Raw genomic sequence first — 17,896 nt, forward strand, 5'->3', positions numbered from 1 at the left:
AGGTCATCTTGCCAAGATGCCTGGCATTCAGGGGGATTTCACTGTATGACTGTCGCCTCATATTTTGACCACAGAACTTAATGTCTGCAAAGGTGGAACTCTACTCTATGAAAATAAAATCATCATGTTGCTAGAATTAAGTTAGGACTAGAGTTCAATGTTTTGCCAGAAGCACAGCAGCATCTGGCAGAGTCGCCAAATACTGCCCAGGTGTAAGCACAGGGATGGCTGGGAGGCCCATGATTTCCTAGCAGGACACTTTGTTAGTAAGCTCTTGTCAGCTTCATTTCATCACTATCAACCTAGTTGGCAGGAGAGTTGCTGCTATTGCCTTCAGTTTTCTGTGTTTTGGATTTTTTTAAAGATTTTATTTATCCATGAGAGACACAAAGAGAGAGGCAGAGACATAAGCAGAGGGGGAAGCAGGCTCCCTGCAGGGAGCCCGATGCAGGACTCGATCCCAGGACCCCGGGATCACAACCTGAGCCAAAAGGCAGACACTCAACCACTGAGCCACCAGGTGTCCCTCAATTTTCTGTTCTGCTTCTCTATATGGTGTATAGTAATGCACATTTGTGTCAACAGTACTTCTGGCCTATGATTTTCCATCATCTAGATTTTAAGACTGATGCGAGCTATGGTCTAAATACAATTTAACCACATTTTTACTGCTAAAGTTTGAGGCAACTGGTCTAGATGAAATAGGGGTTAAATCCTATCCAAATAATTCCCAGGGTAAAAGAGAATGCAGTACTAAAAAATGGGGATGCTGGTCCAAGGTCTCTGAGCTAAGTGACAAACCTGGGATTGGAACCCAGGCCTCCTCTGCATGTGGCATCATTCTGAAGGAGAAAGAAAGAGTTGAGGTAAAAGGAAACATGTTGAATCCTTGTCCTTGGTATGTGACCTCACTCTGACCACCTCAACCAGGGGCAGAAGATCCTATCCCTGTCTCCCCCAGGTATTGCGTGGTTATCTGAACACCACACGGGGACATGTGGCATCTTAGACTCTGTGGAGAAAGGCCCCTCTGTCTGCTCCTCCTTTCTGTATACCAACCCACAAGACTCATCAGTTCCTAGGACTCTGGGGATCCAGATTTTGTGCAACCAGATTCTGTGCTTCCCCCTCTGCTTATGTCTCTGCCTCTCTCTTTGTGTCTCTCATGGATAAATAAAATCTTTAAAAAAATCCAAAACACAGAAAACTGAAGGCAATAGCAGCAACTCTCCTGCCAACTAGGTCGATAGTGATGAAATGAAGCTGACAAGAGCTTACTAACAAAGTGTCCTGCTAGGAAATCATGGGCCTCCCAGCCATCCCTGTGCTTACACCTGGGCAGTATTTGGCGACTCTGCCAGATGCTGCTGTGCTTCTGGCAAAACATTGAACTCTAGTCCTAACTTAATTCTAGCAACATGATGATTTTATTTTCATAGAGTAGAGTTCCACCTTTGCAGACATTAAGTTCTGTGGTCAAAATATGAGGCGACAGTCATACAGTGAAATCCCCCTGAATGCCAGGTCTGCCCCATGTAACATTCTCAAACACTTTCACTTGGCTGTTCCATCAGCCCTTCCTACTCAACTCTGCATTTTCATTTGTGCTGATGGCACTGAGAGTCTTCCAGGGTGTCTGGACAGAAACCTAAGACCCACCCCGGCCTCTCCCTCTTCTGCACCCTAAGACCCTCGGTTCACTCATTCCTTCCACTGTCCTCAGCCCAGGCTCCTCACTTAGCTCCCATGCAGTCCTGCATTAACTGCTCTATCACACTTCTCTATGCCCTGCCCTGTCACACGCAGCTGCATCCAGGTCTATGTGGGCCCCGCCTGCAACTGTCCCCTCTGCCCAAGCCCAGTGCTCCACATCTGTCTCCTACAAAGTTTGAAATCTTCAATCCCATCAGTGCCTATAGTAGGAACCCTCAACAGCTTTGTTTCCTGCCTTACAAGCCCAAGCCCCTCTGAGCTTCCAAGGCCTGCCACAATCCCAACCATCTGTACCCGCTTATCCACGAGGCATGGCAGGCTAAGAGCCTAGGGCCTATGGTACTTTCAGGGGCCACGAAAATATTTAACTTTTAAATTTTAATTCCTTTTAAAATCAAGATAAAAATGAATATAATAATAATAAATATATAATAATGAATCTAGTCTGGATTATATGTTCTTTTAACAAGTTATTAAATATAACTTCATATATATATATTTAATGAAGGAAATAACAAAGCACCCATAAAGACAATAGTGTGTAAGGCCCATGAACATGAAAATGCAGCCTGCCAATAATCCATCCAAAGGCCCCACTCTTCCCTTCCACTGCAGTGGGCAGGCCCCTCCCCGTCATACACACACACAGTGCTGGACCATCACACTTTGGACTTCCACAAATGCTTCTCCTTCAGCACGTAATCATTCCTCCCTCCAGCGCAGCTACAGTCAAATCATCCCTCACTCTCTCCAGGAAGACTTCTGTGCCCACTAGAACGGCCACTGATCCCTGCCTTGTCTGAAGCTCCAGATGGTGCTGAGGCCCAGGCCAGAAGCTCTGGTCCCCGATGGGATCAGACTGGGGGTACCATAATGGGTTGAAAATAATGATCCACCCCAAATTCATGCCCACTTGGAACCTCAGAACATGACATCTGGAAATAGGGTCTTTATAAATGGAATTAGTTAAGAATCTCAAGATGAAAAATCATTCTGTATTTAGGGTAGGGCCCTAAATCTAACGACTGGTGTCCCCACAAGAAGAGCAGACTACACAGAAGCCCAGTGAGAAGGCCACATGAAGACAGAGGCAGAGACTCTAGCTCTGCAGCCTCATAACAGGGGCTGCAGCCACAGCTGCCAGAAGCTGGGGGGAGGCCCAAGGAAGGACTGTTCTCCCAGAGCCTCAGAGGAGCCTTCAGGGTCCCTTCAGAGGAACCCAGAGCCTTCAGCCTTGGTCCTAGACTTCTGGCCTCCAGAACAGTGAGAAACAAAATTCTGTTGTATAAAAGCACTCAGTTTGTGACAATTTGCTATGGCAAAACCCAGAAAACCAACCCAGAGCCCAGAAGTGAGAGGAAAGCCTCGGGGCAGAGCAGTTGGCAACTACGGTGCAGATCACTGAGGGGGTGCGGGTCCCTCAGGCAACCCCTTGGCCTGTGCTGGCACAGCGGACACACCTGTTCTGTTCCTTGCCCAGAGGTTCCGTGGGATCCTCGGAGTGACCCAGCACAGGCAAAGCCTCCCAGTCCCTTAGGAGTGGTCCTGTACTCCTGGAGCAGCTGAGTAAGCTCTGGCAGGTGGGGGCCTCTCCCAGGAGCAGCCCCTTAGGTCAGTGTCTCCTAGGTTGTGCTGCGGTAGGAGATCTAGGAATGGGCCACTGGCTCAGGCCTTGGCTAAAAGTTCATTTAAATCACCTCAGAGATTTAAAAAATGCTACTGTCTGACCCATCCTGTGAATCTCTAGGCCATCTCCCCTGTAGGTGATGCTAATATATGGCCAAGACAGAGAGCCCATGAAGGACCTATGAGAAGCCCCAGATGAGTGCTGCTTCCAAATCCTGGCCTCTCATCCCAGTGGCCACCTGCAGATGCAGGAAATCTCCCATCATGGTGCTAGTGCAGGTTTTAAACAGGTAGCCTAAGGACTAAGCTGCAGATGTGTTTCATGTGGCCTACACAGAAGATCAAGTCTCATCACAGTGCAGGTACCAAAAGGTGTCTTCTACAACTACTTTTGAAAGCAATGTTTTAGTTGGTGTTTTATACAAGAGAATTATTGTAGACGTTAATCTCACCAGGCTGAAAGTCTTGATTTTTGGCTTCTTCAGGTGAGTAGATTTAGATGAGGTAAAGGGAGGGGTGGTGAGAGGCTGGTTAGTAAACATGCCATGAGGAGAACAAGGATGTACATGTGTGTATGTAGCAGGGGTAGTGCCAGGCAAGAGGTGGCAGGGGACCTGCTCTCCTGAGGCCTGCCAGCTGACAAGGTGGCCTCTCTCCGTGGCCTGCCAGGCAGACAGGACCCTTCCAAGAGGTGGAACAAGGAAATCCAACTCTGCATGACCCTGGTCTTCACAAGACCTCACGCCAGCCCCTTAGGGCCTCAGGCTTGTTCGGCCCCAGATGGAGAGAGGGCTCACTGACTGCCACCCAGGATGAGATTTGACACCCTCTGCCCTCCATGCCCTGGCTGAAGGCAGGGCCAGATTCTGCAGCCAGGTCATCTTCTCTCACTGTCCCTCCAAACACAGAGAAGGCATGTGACAGACATCTGTTGTCAGAATGAGTAAATGAGGGACACGGAGGATGAGAGACAGCGCCTGAGGCACACAAAAGGATGGGAGAAAGGGAGGAAGGATTCTGTCTGGGGAACTGAGCATCTTAGCTATGCGAAAGTGAGGGGCCCTGCCGGCTAATGGAGTAGATGTTTGAGGGGGTTGGTGAGGAGTGGTCAGGGACAACTAGGAACATTCCCCAGAGCCCTTGGGGATCTTGTCTACTTCCCAAATGTCTCTGCCACCATGTTAAGAAAAACAAAATAAACAATACCATTTCCCCCTCTCTTTCTCCAGAGAGTTCATTAAAATGGCCTATGTGTACACAGAATTGGATCCCTGGCCTCCCAGCCTAATTACCATCTTAAAGAGCATTGGGAAAGAAATTCTATCTGCTGCAATAACAAAGTCAAAAAAGTCCACGGTGGTGAAGGTCTTGCTTCCCTTTGGGTTTTCTCCCCTTCTCACCAAGACATCTGGCCCCTGAGGCTTCTCAGCCTGGTGGGGTCTGAAAACCAAGGCAGAGGATGCCTCTCCAAGCCACTCTGGTACCAGCAGGCACTTGACACCACCAGCTATGGCCAGGCCCTGTGCTGGGTCTATGAATGGAGGAGCAGATCTGACAGGTCCTGGCTTCAGCCAAACACACAGACCGTCCAAGGAGCCAGAGCACACTGGAGTTCCTGTGGAACTGGGAGACTAAAGGAGACCTGAGGACAATGTGCCAGGGCAGACAGGGCCGTGGCAGAGAGAAGAGAGAGGACCCCATATGCAGAGCAATCAAGTGCTCAGAGCCTTGATGAGTCAGAAGAATTTTTCACAGCTAAGGAGAGGAGAAGGAAGGTCATTCAGCAGAGGCGACACTATGAGCCAAAGTGTGGAGGGCGTGACTGTTTGCCCGTGTGGGGAGCAGCTAGCAGAGACGCCTGCTGGACCACAGGATGCGGGGCAAGCGGAGGCAGTGGGAGAGGACACTGGAGATGGAGGTAGGAGGAGATTCTGAGAAACTCGAAGGACATGAAGGGGAGTTGAGGCCTTGATCCATGCCCATGAGAATCACCAGTCACTGCAAAAGTCATATATGCTGCTACCTACTGTCAAGAACAGTAGTCAGCTAAGAGTCCCATTGTTTTCAATGGGACACCAACAAGAGGCATTATAAATAACTTAGAATTTTTTTAAAAATCAAATAATCAAAATAATATCTGGAGGTCATTCACACACAAACACATGCACATACACAAATAAATGAATACCCAGGCTTTCAGAACTAAAGTCTGTTAGAAATAATCTCGAAGGAAGACTGATGTGGGAAGAGGCCCCCTTATGGGGAGGAGGCCCCTGGCAAGCCTGCTGTCGTACAAAGTCATACAAAGCCCTGGCCTGCAGAGAGAACACAACGAAGACAAAGTGTGGCCAAGATAGACACTCTACAGCCTACGACCTGGGTCGTGCAGAGAGTTCAGAGCCCCTCTCCCAGAGAGCCTAGTGGGGTCTGAAAACCAAGGCAGAGGATGCCTCTCCAAGCCACTCTGGTGCCAGTAGGCACCTGATACCACCAGCTATGGCCAGGCCCTGTGCTGGGCCTGTGAATGGAGGAGCAGATCTGACAGGTCCTGGCTTCAGCCGCACGTTCTTACCCACTGTTCCCAAGGCCGCTAGTTGTCTGGTATTTCAGACACAGCAGAGGAAAAGCAGGGAATGGGAGGGGGCAGAAAGAGTGGCTGTATTGGAGGCAAAAACAATGATTGGTCCAGAGGAGACAAGACCAAAGAGCAGACACAGAACGGTAATCTGCACTGAGCTGTGCTCTGCATCCTCTGTAAAGCCAGGGAAGCAGAGGGACCTCTTAGCACAGAGGTCCCCAGTTTGTGCTGTAAATACTTGTCCTCTGAGGACTCAGGAACAAAAGGATTCCATGATCAAACACATCTGGGAGATCCTGACACCCATATCCCTCTTTCAGCAAATCAAAACCATGTATCGATGTAGTAAAAGTCTTGAGAAATCCTGCAATGGAAAAGTCGATTGGCTTTAGTTTACCAGTGTTTCCTAAATCTGTATAAGCACTGAGCCTTCATACCTATCTTTTCTTCTGGAGTAACACCAGCTAACATGTCTTGGAACTAGTATCTTACAGAATTCACTAGCTTAGAAAAATTATTATTTGTCCCTTTGTTATGGAAGACAATATCTTTTTTTATTCCTTAAACATAGTTGAGATGATTAAATTTGGTGCCTTCTGCAAAAAGCTATAGTTGCAGGGGAAATTCATTTCATCTGCACATACCTCCTGACTCACCAGTAATTTCAGGAGAGTGAAATGTTATTGACACCGAGGAGCTCAGTCTTTGGGCCAGCTGGAGCCACCTCTGGGCCACTGGTTGGCCCCAAACCACTCCTGAGAGCCAGAAGCCATGGAGCTCACTCTGTCCAGCCTCCTGCCCATGCACAGCAGTGGAACTAGCCTCTCCAGGAAGGAAGTGCCTTAGCAACAGTGCATGCGTGCAGGGTCTAGCAAACATAACCATGCTTGAGGAGCAAGTTCTCTTACTGCTCTAATTTTCATCTCCCTCATTTTACACCTTACCTATCCACTCTCCTCTACATGATGACCCTGCACATAACCAAACAGTGCCCATGGGGAGCAAGAGAACAGAGACTGAAATGTGTCTTCTCTCTATTTTTACAATTTTCCTCTTGAAAGTGTTTCTTTTACCAACGTTTGGATTTTCAAAAGGGCTTTGGGTCTTTACTGAACTGAGGCCAGTGCACAGATGGAAAGGTCTTCCAAGCAGAACAGATGCCCAGGGACCCCAGGACCATTGTGCACACGTCCAGCATTAGAAGACCTCGAGAGAGGCCAGCATAGTCTCTGGGCAGCCATCCTGGCTGCAGACATGGTGGGGGAGGCATGAGCACCCAGAACCTCACCTGGTATGTGTTGTCGAAGCTGTCATACATGAACCGTGTGATCAGAGACGTCTTCCCAACTGCAAAACAAGAAGAGAGGGGTTCAGCTGTAACAGGTATGCTAGACTCCTCTAAACACATGTCATGTGAAGCAAACAGATAAGGAAACGAAAAAGCCTAGAGGAAAAGATGAAAAGTGGAAACAGAAGCAGGAGACAGACCCCTGGACAGGGACCCTGAGGAGAGGTGGCCAAGTCTCCACTGGGTGGGCTGTAGGGGAATTCTTGTCCAGGAACAAGCAGGAGGCCTCTCCCATCCCGAGAATTCTCACCACCCACACGGGGTCTTCCTTGATCTCCAAGAGTCTGAATAAAGCAAGAACCATATATGAAGAATCAGAGCAAGTCAGAGTGTAACACAAGATGCTCCTCTAGCTTGGGCCCATGTTCACCTGGAAATACTGCCTTGCCACTGGCCACACACTGGGATGGTGGCATGCTCTTTTCTTCCCATTCACTCAGCCTGGGGACTAGTAAGGAGAGTGGCTTTCCAAGGAACTGGGGGGAAGTGGAAGGAAATGGGCTATCCCCTAATGTGTCAAGGGCAGGAGTATTTTTTGTAGTGTGTGCCTGACAGTCTAGCTCCTTGCAGGAGGTTTAACATCCTTGGACCTTGCCAGATGAATGCTGGCAGGATCCCTAGTCACTGTATCAACCCAGGACCCCCCTCCCACATTTGCAAATGCCCTCTAAGGGGCAGTATCACCCCCAAACAAGAACCACTGGCATAGGTGAGAGAAACGAGGCAGTCTCTTGGGAATTCCACAAATGCTGCTAATTTCCCAAACTGCAGGACTTGCCTTCTAACCTAACCCTGTGCAGGTCCCCTGGGGCCCAGAAGTAAGGGAAATGCCTACCGCAGCATTTCCCATTATCTGGGAGGGGAAGAAGGGTGACCAAAGAACATCTGTTGGGTCAGGCCCAGGGAGGAGTGCTTCTCTACACTGTCCCATCAAGTCTCTGCCATGGGTCTGGGAGGCTCAGACAGAGATGGCCCAGCTGAGATTGGCTCAGAGCCCTCCCGATCTGCGCTGCTGGAGACAGACAACCTTGGCAGGGAAAACAAAAGAGCCAGCACCTGCAGGTTCTCCAGCCTGCAGCCCCTTGATTCTTGGATGGGATGTCCACAGGCTGGGCTTAGTGGTGTGGCTGTGGTCACTCTGTGGATGGAGCAGGGCAACCCAATTTGGCAACTCTGGGAAAGGTCCTTTACCAGCTGTGAAGCCTTAGTAGTACACCATTTAAGAGACAAGCAACTGTCTTCCAAAAGCCACATTTCTAAGGGAAAGACAATCATCTTCTAGCCAAAAGGGACATCTGACAGACTGCCTATGGCAAAACTTAGAAGGCCCCACCTCTGACCCAGATTTGACTAGCTGGATTCAAATCCTAGCTGAGGTGCTGTTTAGCTGTGTCATTTTGAGGTGGTCATGACCGCTCCTCTGGACCTCTGTTCCTCATTTTAAAATGGGTATAATAACATCAAAGCCTTCAAAGAACAGTGATAAGAATTAAATAAAAGTGCCAGGCACAAAGGAAACGCTTAAAAGTGGAAGGAGGTGGCAGGTAACTGACATACTGAGATAATTTCCAGAAGATCAGATTTAAAACAAAAACAAAAACAAAAAAAACTACCATAGCCACTGGCTTGACCTTGTCCATCATGTCTCTTCATTTGGCTGTCTCTGATTTGCATCCTTTAAAATAAAACTAAAAGCATAAGTAGAACACTTTCCTGAGTCCTCTGAGTTGTTCTGGTAAATTACAGAACCTGAGGAGGGTCATGGGAACCCCCTGAATTTGCAGCCAGTTGGCCCAAAATGCGGTGTCCTTGGGAGCCCACTTGTAGCTGGCACCTAAGTGGGGGGGCCATGCCCTTAAACCGGGGGTCTGATGCAGTAGTGCCAGGTCATATACCAGCTGGCGTCACAATAGCCACATTTCTATTCTGAACATCTCTGGGGTGAGCAGTAACACAGCCACAATCTATTCTAATCTAACTTGGAAACTGATAGGTATTAATCTGTTAAGTGCTTTCCAAATGCTTTAAATCTCCTCTTAACTTTCACATGAAGGTGAGAAGTAGAGGTTTGCCACACAGAAAGGCCTCGCTGCAAAGTGCTAAGGGGACCACAGAGTGAAATCCTGAGCCAGCAAGAGGCAGACAAAATTTAAGACAACACAGCATCCTCCGTTTCCAAAAGATAGTGGAAAATTATCACCTCCTCAGGAAGAGGGATCACAGGGTCCACTAGTAATTTCTTCAGGTGGTGACACACTGCATCTCATATCTCGGTGAGGGGCAAGCATCAGGGAGCAGAATAGGGAGAAGGAGGGATGACACCAGTTCTCTTCCTGTGATGAGTTCTTCCCTGGGACAGCTGAGCAGGCAGGGAGGTGAGACCACAGAATTGCTAAAAGTAACTAGAGGGGCAGGAGGTCCATGGAGTGGCTGAGAACTTAGAAATCCCTGCAAGGGTTTCTACGGCCAAGTTACCCCATCTCGAGACAACATCCACTGGCAGTGGGTGAGCACTGGCTCGCAGGGTGACTACTAGGTGGAAGAAGGAGGTTCCAGGACAACAAGTTGTTCACTGGGGCTGTGCAGGAGGAACTTTTAGGTGTGCAGTCCTGCCAGTATTTCCTGAGCATTCCCACGATAACCATGATGGGCAGCACATGCCTTCTGTACTTACAGAGTGTGTTCCTGGTACGTGCCAGGCACAGATTTGCTTGACAGCAGTGAGCAGAAGACATGAGACCCTTACCCACCAGAAGCTTGTGGGAATTTTGTGCTTGCAGCATCCCTGCACTAACCATAACATGGTTTAGGCCTCAACTCTGAAGCAGGTGCTCACATCATCCTCATTTTATATATGCAAGGAGACAGGAGTTGACAGCTATTTGCCCAGGGCCCGACTGAGTGGGGCCAGGTAGAAGGGTGGTCTGACAAGGGAACAAGCTCCTCTCCCTGACTCTCTTCAGCATCTTGGGGTCCCACTGGGTCTCCAGATTCTTATAAGTCATTGCTGCCACCACCACTATGGATGTCACAGGACTCTGGAAATGGCCCCACCAAACCACAGCACCTTTTCCTTGGGACTAGATAAAGGCAGGGGGCTTTTCCCCACTGGGGCCATGTCTGACCCAATCTGGAAGGTCAGAAACTGGGAAGTGAGGGACACAAGGCAGGGCTCAGAATGTACGCGTGAGTGGGCTTGAACACCTGGGGCCCAGCACCCCAACCGAGGCCTGGACCGAATGACAGGTTCATTACTGATTCCCTGCAAACAAGAGTAATTTCCTACTCTTCCTCCAGACCCATCTTTCTCATTTCTCAGAGCAGAAGCCCGCCCTCTTCCCTTCCTGAGAGCTTCTCCAAGACCACCCTCACTCTGTCCACAGCTGCCAGGATAATGTGGCTCAGACCTTCCACAACCGCCCGGGGGGCGGGAGGGTTGGTGGGGAAAGGTCTGGGAACCTGCAAACGGAGAGCTCGCATCGCCCACCTCAGTCTCATTGTGAAGGGTGGCAGGACAGCTGCAGCCATCACCTGACTGGGTACTACCACTGCGCCAAAGGCGGGGGAGGCCGGAGAGGGGCAGCGGCATCGTGCAGTCGTGCAGTCGTGCAGTCGAGCAGCTCCTGCTGCCTCTGGGAGCTGCCCTCCCCTCACAGCTCTGTTCTCAAGGTCATGCTGTCCCACATGCCTTCTAACAGCAGCTCTTGGACACCACTGCAGCAACGCAGAGCTTTTTCTGAGGACAAAGATTCAGCTCCACCGGCAGGATTAGATTAAATAAGCAGGCATATCGTTACTGAGCTCTTCTCACTGCTCACGGCTCAGCAATATCTTCTGGTAGTTTAGTCCCACATGATTAAACAGGGAGATGCATTTTTCCTCTTTCAACCAAATGAGGGTGAGAAAATTCATTACTGAGCAGGAGTCCTTACAAAGAAGGAGACGGACTCTCTTACTGGGCTTCTACTCGATGCCAGACAAGCACTTACTGGTGCTTAACTTAGGTTCCCTCATTGAATCCTCATCACGATCCAATGAGTTAGTTATTGTCAACAAGGTCACAGGGCTGGTAAGCACTGGAGCTGGCGTATAAACCCAGATCTGACGCCACTGTCCATGCTGCATGCACAACGCTATGCTGGTTTATGGAAAGGTCTGACCAGCAGCAAAGCAGGAGATCACAAAAGTCAGGGGCCCAGGTGGCTGGGCAGTCAGAAAGGCCACAGGGAGGAGGCAGGGCAGTCACTGAGCTGTGGGAGGGTGAGGTGAGAGAGAATGGGTATTCCAGGCAGAGGGAACAGTGTGAGGAAAGGCACAGAGGCAGAGACACAAGGCCATGATAAGGGACAGGAGGCAATAGTCCAGGGAGAGCAGAAACGTGTCTAGGAGCCATGGGGAATACATGTGGAGGTCTCCACATCTGAGTTTTATCTCAGGGAAAATGGAGCCCGACCAGTGTGTGAAGAGAGGCCCGAGTGGCAAACACTGTTCAAGGAAGCTCCTTGTGGCCAGCAGGTTGATTTAAGCCAGACTCTATCTCTGGCGCCAGCTGTGGAGAGAGGGAAAGAAAGAAGGGAAGGCAGAGAGAGGCAAAGCCAGCAGGGCAGGGAACACACCAAGGACCATGGACTCTCTCCCAAGGGTGGTGGCAGCTTCTGAAGGGTCTTAAGTAGAGAGATGGTAGAAACAGGTGTGGCCATTCATAACTTCCATAATGGTACTCCCCATCCTCACGCTCTTTTTATAATGTGCCACTGATACTTGTCTAGGGGAAGGCCTGTGACTAGGGCAGAAATGGATGGTGCTGTGACTCTCAAGGGCTAGGTTAGGAAAGGTGGCACAGCCTATCTGGAGTGCTTCTGCTCCCTCACACTCTGGACGATGTCCCTTCAACCCAGCCGTGCCATTCTGTGAGGAGGCCCAAGGCAGCCAATGTGAGGAAGGACCACACAGAGACACCGACCTGGCAAGAAATGGAGGTCCCCACCAGCAGCAGACCTGTGGGCAAGGGGGCCTTCCAAGCACTCACCCTCATTTGGTTGAAAGAGGAAAAATGCATCTCCCTGTTTAATCATGTGGGACTAAACTACCAGAAGATATTGCTGAGCCGTGAGCAGTGAGAAGAGCTCAGTAACGATATGCCTGCTTTACATTTGGGTGGCTTCCAGGTAGCCACAGAGGTCTCTCTACCCACTCAACAAACAGCCATTAGGGGCTTACTCTGTGGCAGGCCCATGCTGGGCACAGAATTCTCAGAGAGACAGCAGGTGCTCCTCTGCTCTCCCCAGCAGCCCTGCTCCCATGGTGGAGGTATTCGAGTGCAGACTCTAAAAGTGCCAAGCAACTTGGGAGGGGCTGCTGAGAACCAACCAGAAGGCAAGGTCACTCCACTGGCAAACTCAATGGTCTCCTGAAGGAGGTGGCCATTTGGGCTGATTAACGGGGATGGAGCGTCAGGGGGATCAGTGTCCCCAGGGGAGGGACTGAATGGAGCTGGTGATGCAAGGCTGAGGTATCCTCTGCATAGAGCGGTCACTCACACTTCTCCAAGGCTGCCACGTGAAGCCAAACTCTTCCATGGCTTTGGGGTCAGTGGCTATGAGGGCTCCTGGGCTTGGCTTGTGCCCAGGCAACATGCTGACAGCTGAATGGGCCCTGAGCCCCCAGACTCTTGCTCTAACACTGTCTCCCTCCAGGAAGGACCCCTCTCCATCCTGTCATTTCCACAGCAGGTGTGGGTGTGGTGGAGAGATTGCTGAGAGGGCTAGAAATGGGGAAGAATATGAGGGAGGGCACAAAAAGTTAGCTGGAGACTTTGTGGAAGGTCTGGCAAGACCTGAAGAGCATGAACTGTGCACCGGGTAGCCCTCTTGCTGGGTTAAGCCAGAACCTTGGCCCATAATCTGTTCTAAGTGACACAACCACATTTACTGCCCACACCAGGTATAGGACCCTGCTGGACAGACAGTGGGGTTCCATCTGGTCCTCCTTGGGGCCAGAGAGCTAGGCCCAGAGTGGGAGGGATGGAGGCAGGAAAGACTTAGGAAGAACCTCCTGCCATTTCTTGGCTACATGGCAGGCTGCCCGCCTCTTTGATCCATGTGTTTTTAGGAGAGCAGTCCTCATGCCAGGGAAAGGGTCCCTGCATCCTTGGCCCATAGCAGGTCTAGGTCAGAGAATGTCTGCAGCTGTCAGAAGGTGGCCCTTGGGACTAAAAAGGCACATCTGCTTCCCAAGGCTGAGGTTGGGCCCAGGTGACTCAGGTATTCTGGTGGTTCAGTTTCCAGAACACAAGCAGGAAAAACTGTATGAGTGCTGGTGTGGACCTCCTGCTGAAGGGAACCATCCCTGCCCAGCAGCTAGAAAGGAGGCCAGGCTATCCTGGGCCAGTATCCCTGCTCTGCAGGGGCCTGGGGAGAGGACTCCGCTGTCCCTCTGCACCCCCATACCCATATAGTTCCCCATTCTGGCCTGACATGAGGTACACAGCCTCGGGGCTCTACGATGATGAGAGGAACCTGTGAGACACCAGTTACTGTCTGACCCTTGTTTCCTTTTGTGCTGTTTTCACAGAACAGAAAAGCCTGCTCTAACCTTCCCATAAGGTTGACAAGCCTGGAGGGCTAGGGGCCAGGCCCCCCCACCCACACCCACCCTGCCACCCCGTGTTCAGAAAGGCAGCTCCAAACCAGGGCTTTGCCAGCCTCTACCTAAGCCCTGAGGGGACCAGCTGGCTCACTGTAGGCTAAATGAGGAAATGTGAAAAATCCCATTTCAAACCGTCCCCCAAAAGACTCAGACAGTAATTAAGAAATATGCAAAGCTCTTCATTGGACACTTTAATTAAGTGTGTTAATTCCCTCTGACAGAGGCTGCTCAGCCACCTGGGCCTCACTAAGGGACCCAGGGAAGACAGAACAGAGGAGGACGAGGAAGAAGGGAGTGGGTGGAGGGGTTGGCAGGACAGTGCCAGGGGCTGGCTTGGCCGAGGCCTTTTCTCCTGGTCAGCTGGGAACCTGACCTGTTCCTGACCCTCTCACTTACCCACTGTCCTCCATCCCTCCCTGTCTTCTCTGTGCAAGCCCAGCAATCCTAGGAAAGCCCACTCTGAGTCAGGGGCATGGGGTGTCATCCCCTCCCTTAGCCCCTACCAACATACATCTCAGCTCTGTCATTCACTAGGCTAAGAGGTCATTACTCCAGTGAGGCCAGGCTATTAAAGGCCTGCTTCTACTTTGGGGCTGGTGACAAAGGCTCACCAAGCCTGAAGTACAGCTTGATGGAAGCATAACATGGGCTCCTTTCCTGTTTGGCCAGAGTCCTTCCAACCTTTGCGCTTTGTCAACCTTCAAACTTTTCATCCCATCACCACTGCCAACCCCAACCAGCCAGGAGCCCTGAGAGCCTAAAAAGGGGTTGTTCCCTGGCTGTCTACTCTGGCAGGAGAGCCGAGGGGCACTGGAGCTAGGGACAGTGCACTGGCATGGAAGAAGAGGCTGTGCTGCCTGGCATGTGACTGCTGTGTACAAGAAGCACTTGCCTGGGCTAATCCCCCCACCTTTTTTCTTCCAAAAGGATTTACTGGTTACTTTTGGAAAAATAACTGTTTAAAATATCAGGATTCAGTAGTTAAGTATCAATAATAATATTGAATAGCCTCGAATCTTTCTGAATATCCTTCCTCTGTTTGAGGAGGTCCAAAGCCATCCACCCCAGTGTAGGAGTCTTTCTTGCAGCCATGTTGTAGGCACATGACCTAGGCTCTCCCATCAGACCCTCATGTGAGACTTTACCAGAAATGACCAACATGAATCCGAGTGGGGAGGACTCCCTCGGTTCTGCACATGCAGGCAGCCTGATGTGGGTTTCAACATCAGCTCTTGCCAGAACTCAGCACAGGAACCATGCTTCCTCCTAGATCAGTCCTGGTTGACTCAGACTGCTGCTCCAGGCCTGGTTCTCTAACCCTCTCAGAGACTCTGAACTTCCCAATCACTGCTCACGTTCATTGTCTGCTCTGCTCAAATCAGCTGGATAGTAAGAACAGATATCTCTGTTTTGCAACTAATAATTCTGAGAGCATTATAAGGCAAAAGATAAATAAGCTAAAAAGATAAGGCTGGAATGAAGAGTTTGTTAAAAACAACAACAACAGGGCAGCCTGGGTGGCTCAGCGGTTTAGCGCCGCCTTCAGCCCAGGGCGCGATCCTGGAGACCTGGGATCGAGTCCCACATCGGGCTCCCTGCATGGAGCCTGCTTCTCCCTCTGCCTGTCTCTCTCTCTCTCTCTCTCTCTGTCTATGAATAAATAAATAAAATCTTTAAAAAAAAAAAACAACAACAACAACAACAAAAGAAAACCAAAACCATAACATCTTACCCAACTCCAGAAGTCAGACCAAAAAATTACCTGAGCTCCTTGGCAGTCAAAGCAAAAAACAACAACAAAACATAAGCCCCCTCAGACCAAAAAAATAAAAACAAACAAAACTCATGACCAACTGTAAGATTCGCTGTATTTATGAGATAAACCAAACCAATTGTTAATACTGCACTTTTTATAAGAGTTGGACAACAGAAAGTTCCTGAAGAGTCTAGAGGGCATAAATCATGTAGCCAGTTAAATTTACATGCTAATACAATCAACTAGATGAACATCACTGATGAAAATCAAGGATGCTAACCAGCCCCAACACCACCTGCCCAATTCAGTGATCACAGTCATAAGCCCAGACCAGTGTCTCCTACAAATAAATGATTAAATGAAAAACCAAGGGCCTGGGACTTCAGCTTCTGATCAAGATGGAATAACAGGGACCAGACTTATCCTTCCACTTGAAACAATCAAAAGAAAGACAAAATACATGAAATGATGACTTCTAAGACATCGTACAGCAGACAATGAAGGACAGGAAACCTTGAGAGACACAAAACAAATGACGTGAGCCCCACAACTATCCTCAAATTGTTGCTGTGAGGACATTTCAGGCCACAGCACAGGAAGGATGGAGCCAGGTGGACTCCCTGAGTTGAAGAGGTAGTGCTGAGAGTCCAGAAAAACAAGGCAGCTAGAGTTCACAGGACAGAGTGCCTAAGAAGAGTGAGATGCATGGAGAGACAGAGAACTCCTGAACATCCTCAGTCTTCAGCTAAGGATGGATCAGCAAATGTAGGGAAACTACCCAAGGCTGGGGAAAGTACGTGTTCTTACCAGCCAGAGTGGAAAGCCTCACCATTATGGGACACTGGGCTGTGCCTCAGTACTGGGCAATAATCAGCCCCACTGTGGTGAGCACCATTCCAGTCCCAGCTAACAAATCTTAGAATATTTATAGGAATACAAAAAACTATCCAATATCCACCATGGCAAAATTCACAATGTCTAAGACCTAATTAAAAAAATCACTAGGCGTGCAAAGAACCAATAAAATAGATCTCTGATGAAGAAGAAAAACCAATCCATCAAAACCAGCCTCAAACTGACACAGATGTTAGAATCAGCAAAGACATTAAAAAATTGTTACAACTCCATTTTATGGGATGTGAGGGCGATCTGGCTGCAACATCTGTCACCCCATTGATTGCCAGGGTTGATTCAGCTGATCTGGCTGCCTAGGCGGGCGTCCCCTTCCTCCTTCACCGCTCAATGTGCGTCCCTCCCAAAGTTGCGCTCTCGGTCAAAGAGGACAACCATCCCCAATAGAGGAGGACCGTTCTTCAGTCAAGGGTATACGAGTAGCTGCGCTCCCCTGCTAGAACCTCCAAACAAGCTCTCAAATCTATTTTATGTGTTCAAAAAGTTAAATAGAGATGTAGAAAACATTTAAAAAGAAACGATGTATAGAAGTATGAGACTTATAAATACATCGTATGGGATTAACAAGAGATGAATCCCAGATTAACTGCAGAAGAAAGGATCAATGAATTTGAAGACACAGTAATATCTAAAATGAAACAAAGAAAAAAAGTATAGAAATAAATGGCTGGAACCCCAGTGAATTGTGGAATGATGTCTAGTGGACTAACATATATGTAATTAAAGTCTCAAAAGAGGCAGCCCCAGTGGCTTAGCAGTTTGGCGCCGCTGTCGGCCAGGGGAGTGATCCTGGAGACCCAGGATGGAGCCCCGTGTCGGGCTCTCTGCATGGAGCCTGCTTCTCCCTCTGCCTGTGTCTCTACCTCTCTTTCTTTCTGTGTCTCATGAATTAAAAAAAAAAAAAGTCTCAAAAGATTGGTTGTGGGGGAGTAGTGAAAGAGAAAAATATTTGAAAAAATAATTACTGAAAATATATGAAATTTGAAGAAAAATGTAAACACACAGACACAAAAAGTTCAATGCATCCCAGGACAAAGGAAATGTAAAAGAAACCACATCAAGGCACATCATAATGCATTTGCACAGATTCAGTGATAAAGAGAAAATCATAAAGGTAGCAAGAGAAAAAAGACACGTTAGATACACAGAAACAAAGATAAGAAGATAACAGGTTCTCCTCAGAAAGAATGCATGCAGGAAGACAATGGAGCAATAGCTATAAAGTACTGAAAGAAACCTATTAACCTAAAACTCTGTAACTGGGCAGCCTGGGTGGCTCAGCGGTTTAGTGCCGCCTTCAGCCCAGGGCATGATC

General features: G+C 49.1%; 1 protein-coding gene across 1 annotated transcript in view; it reads right to left on the reverse strand.

The window, feature by feature from the left end:
* RAB6B (RAB6B, member RAS oncogene family) overlaps nt 1-17,896 on the reverse strand; it is a 60,371-nt gene that overhangs the window by 27,139 nt on the left and 15,336 nt on the right. The window contains exon 2 of the mRNA XM_038570926.1: nt 7,206-7,264. Coding sequence (XP_038426854.1) covers nt 7,206-7,264 — 59 coding nt within the window. The remainder of the gene's footprint in view (nt 1-7,205; nt 7,265-17,896) is intronic.

This window comes from Canis lupus, chromosome 23 (assembly GCF_011100685.1).
Source record: "Canis lupus familiaris isolate Mischka breed German Shepherd chromosome 23, alternate assembly UU_Cfam_GSD_1.0, whole genome shotgun sequence".
Taxonomy (NCBI): Eukaryota; Metazoa; Chordata; class Mammalia; order Carnivora; family Canidae; genus Canis; species Canis lupus.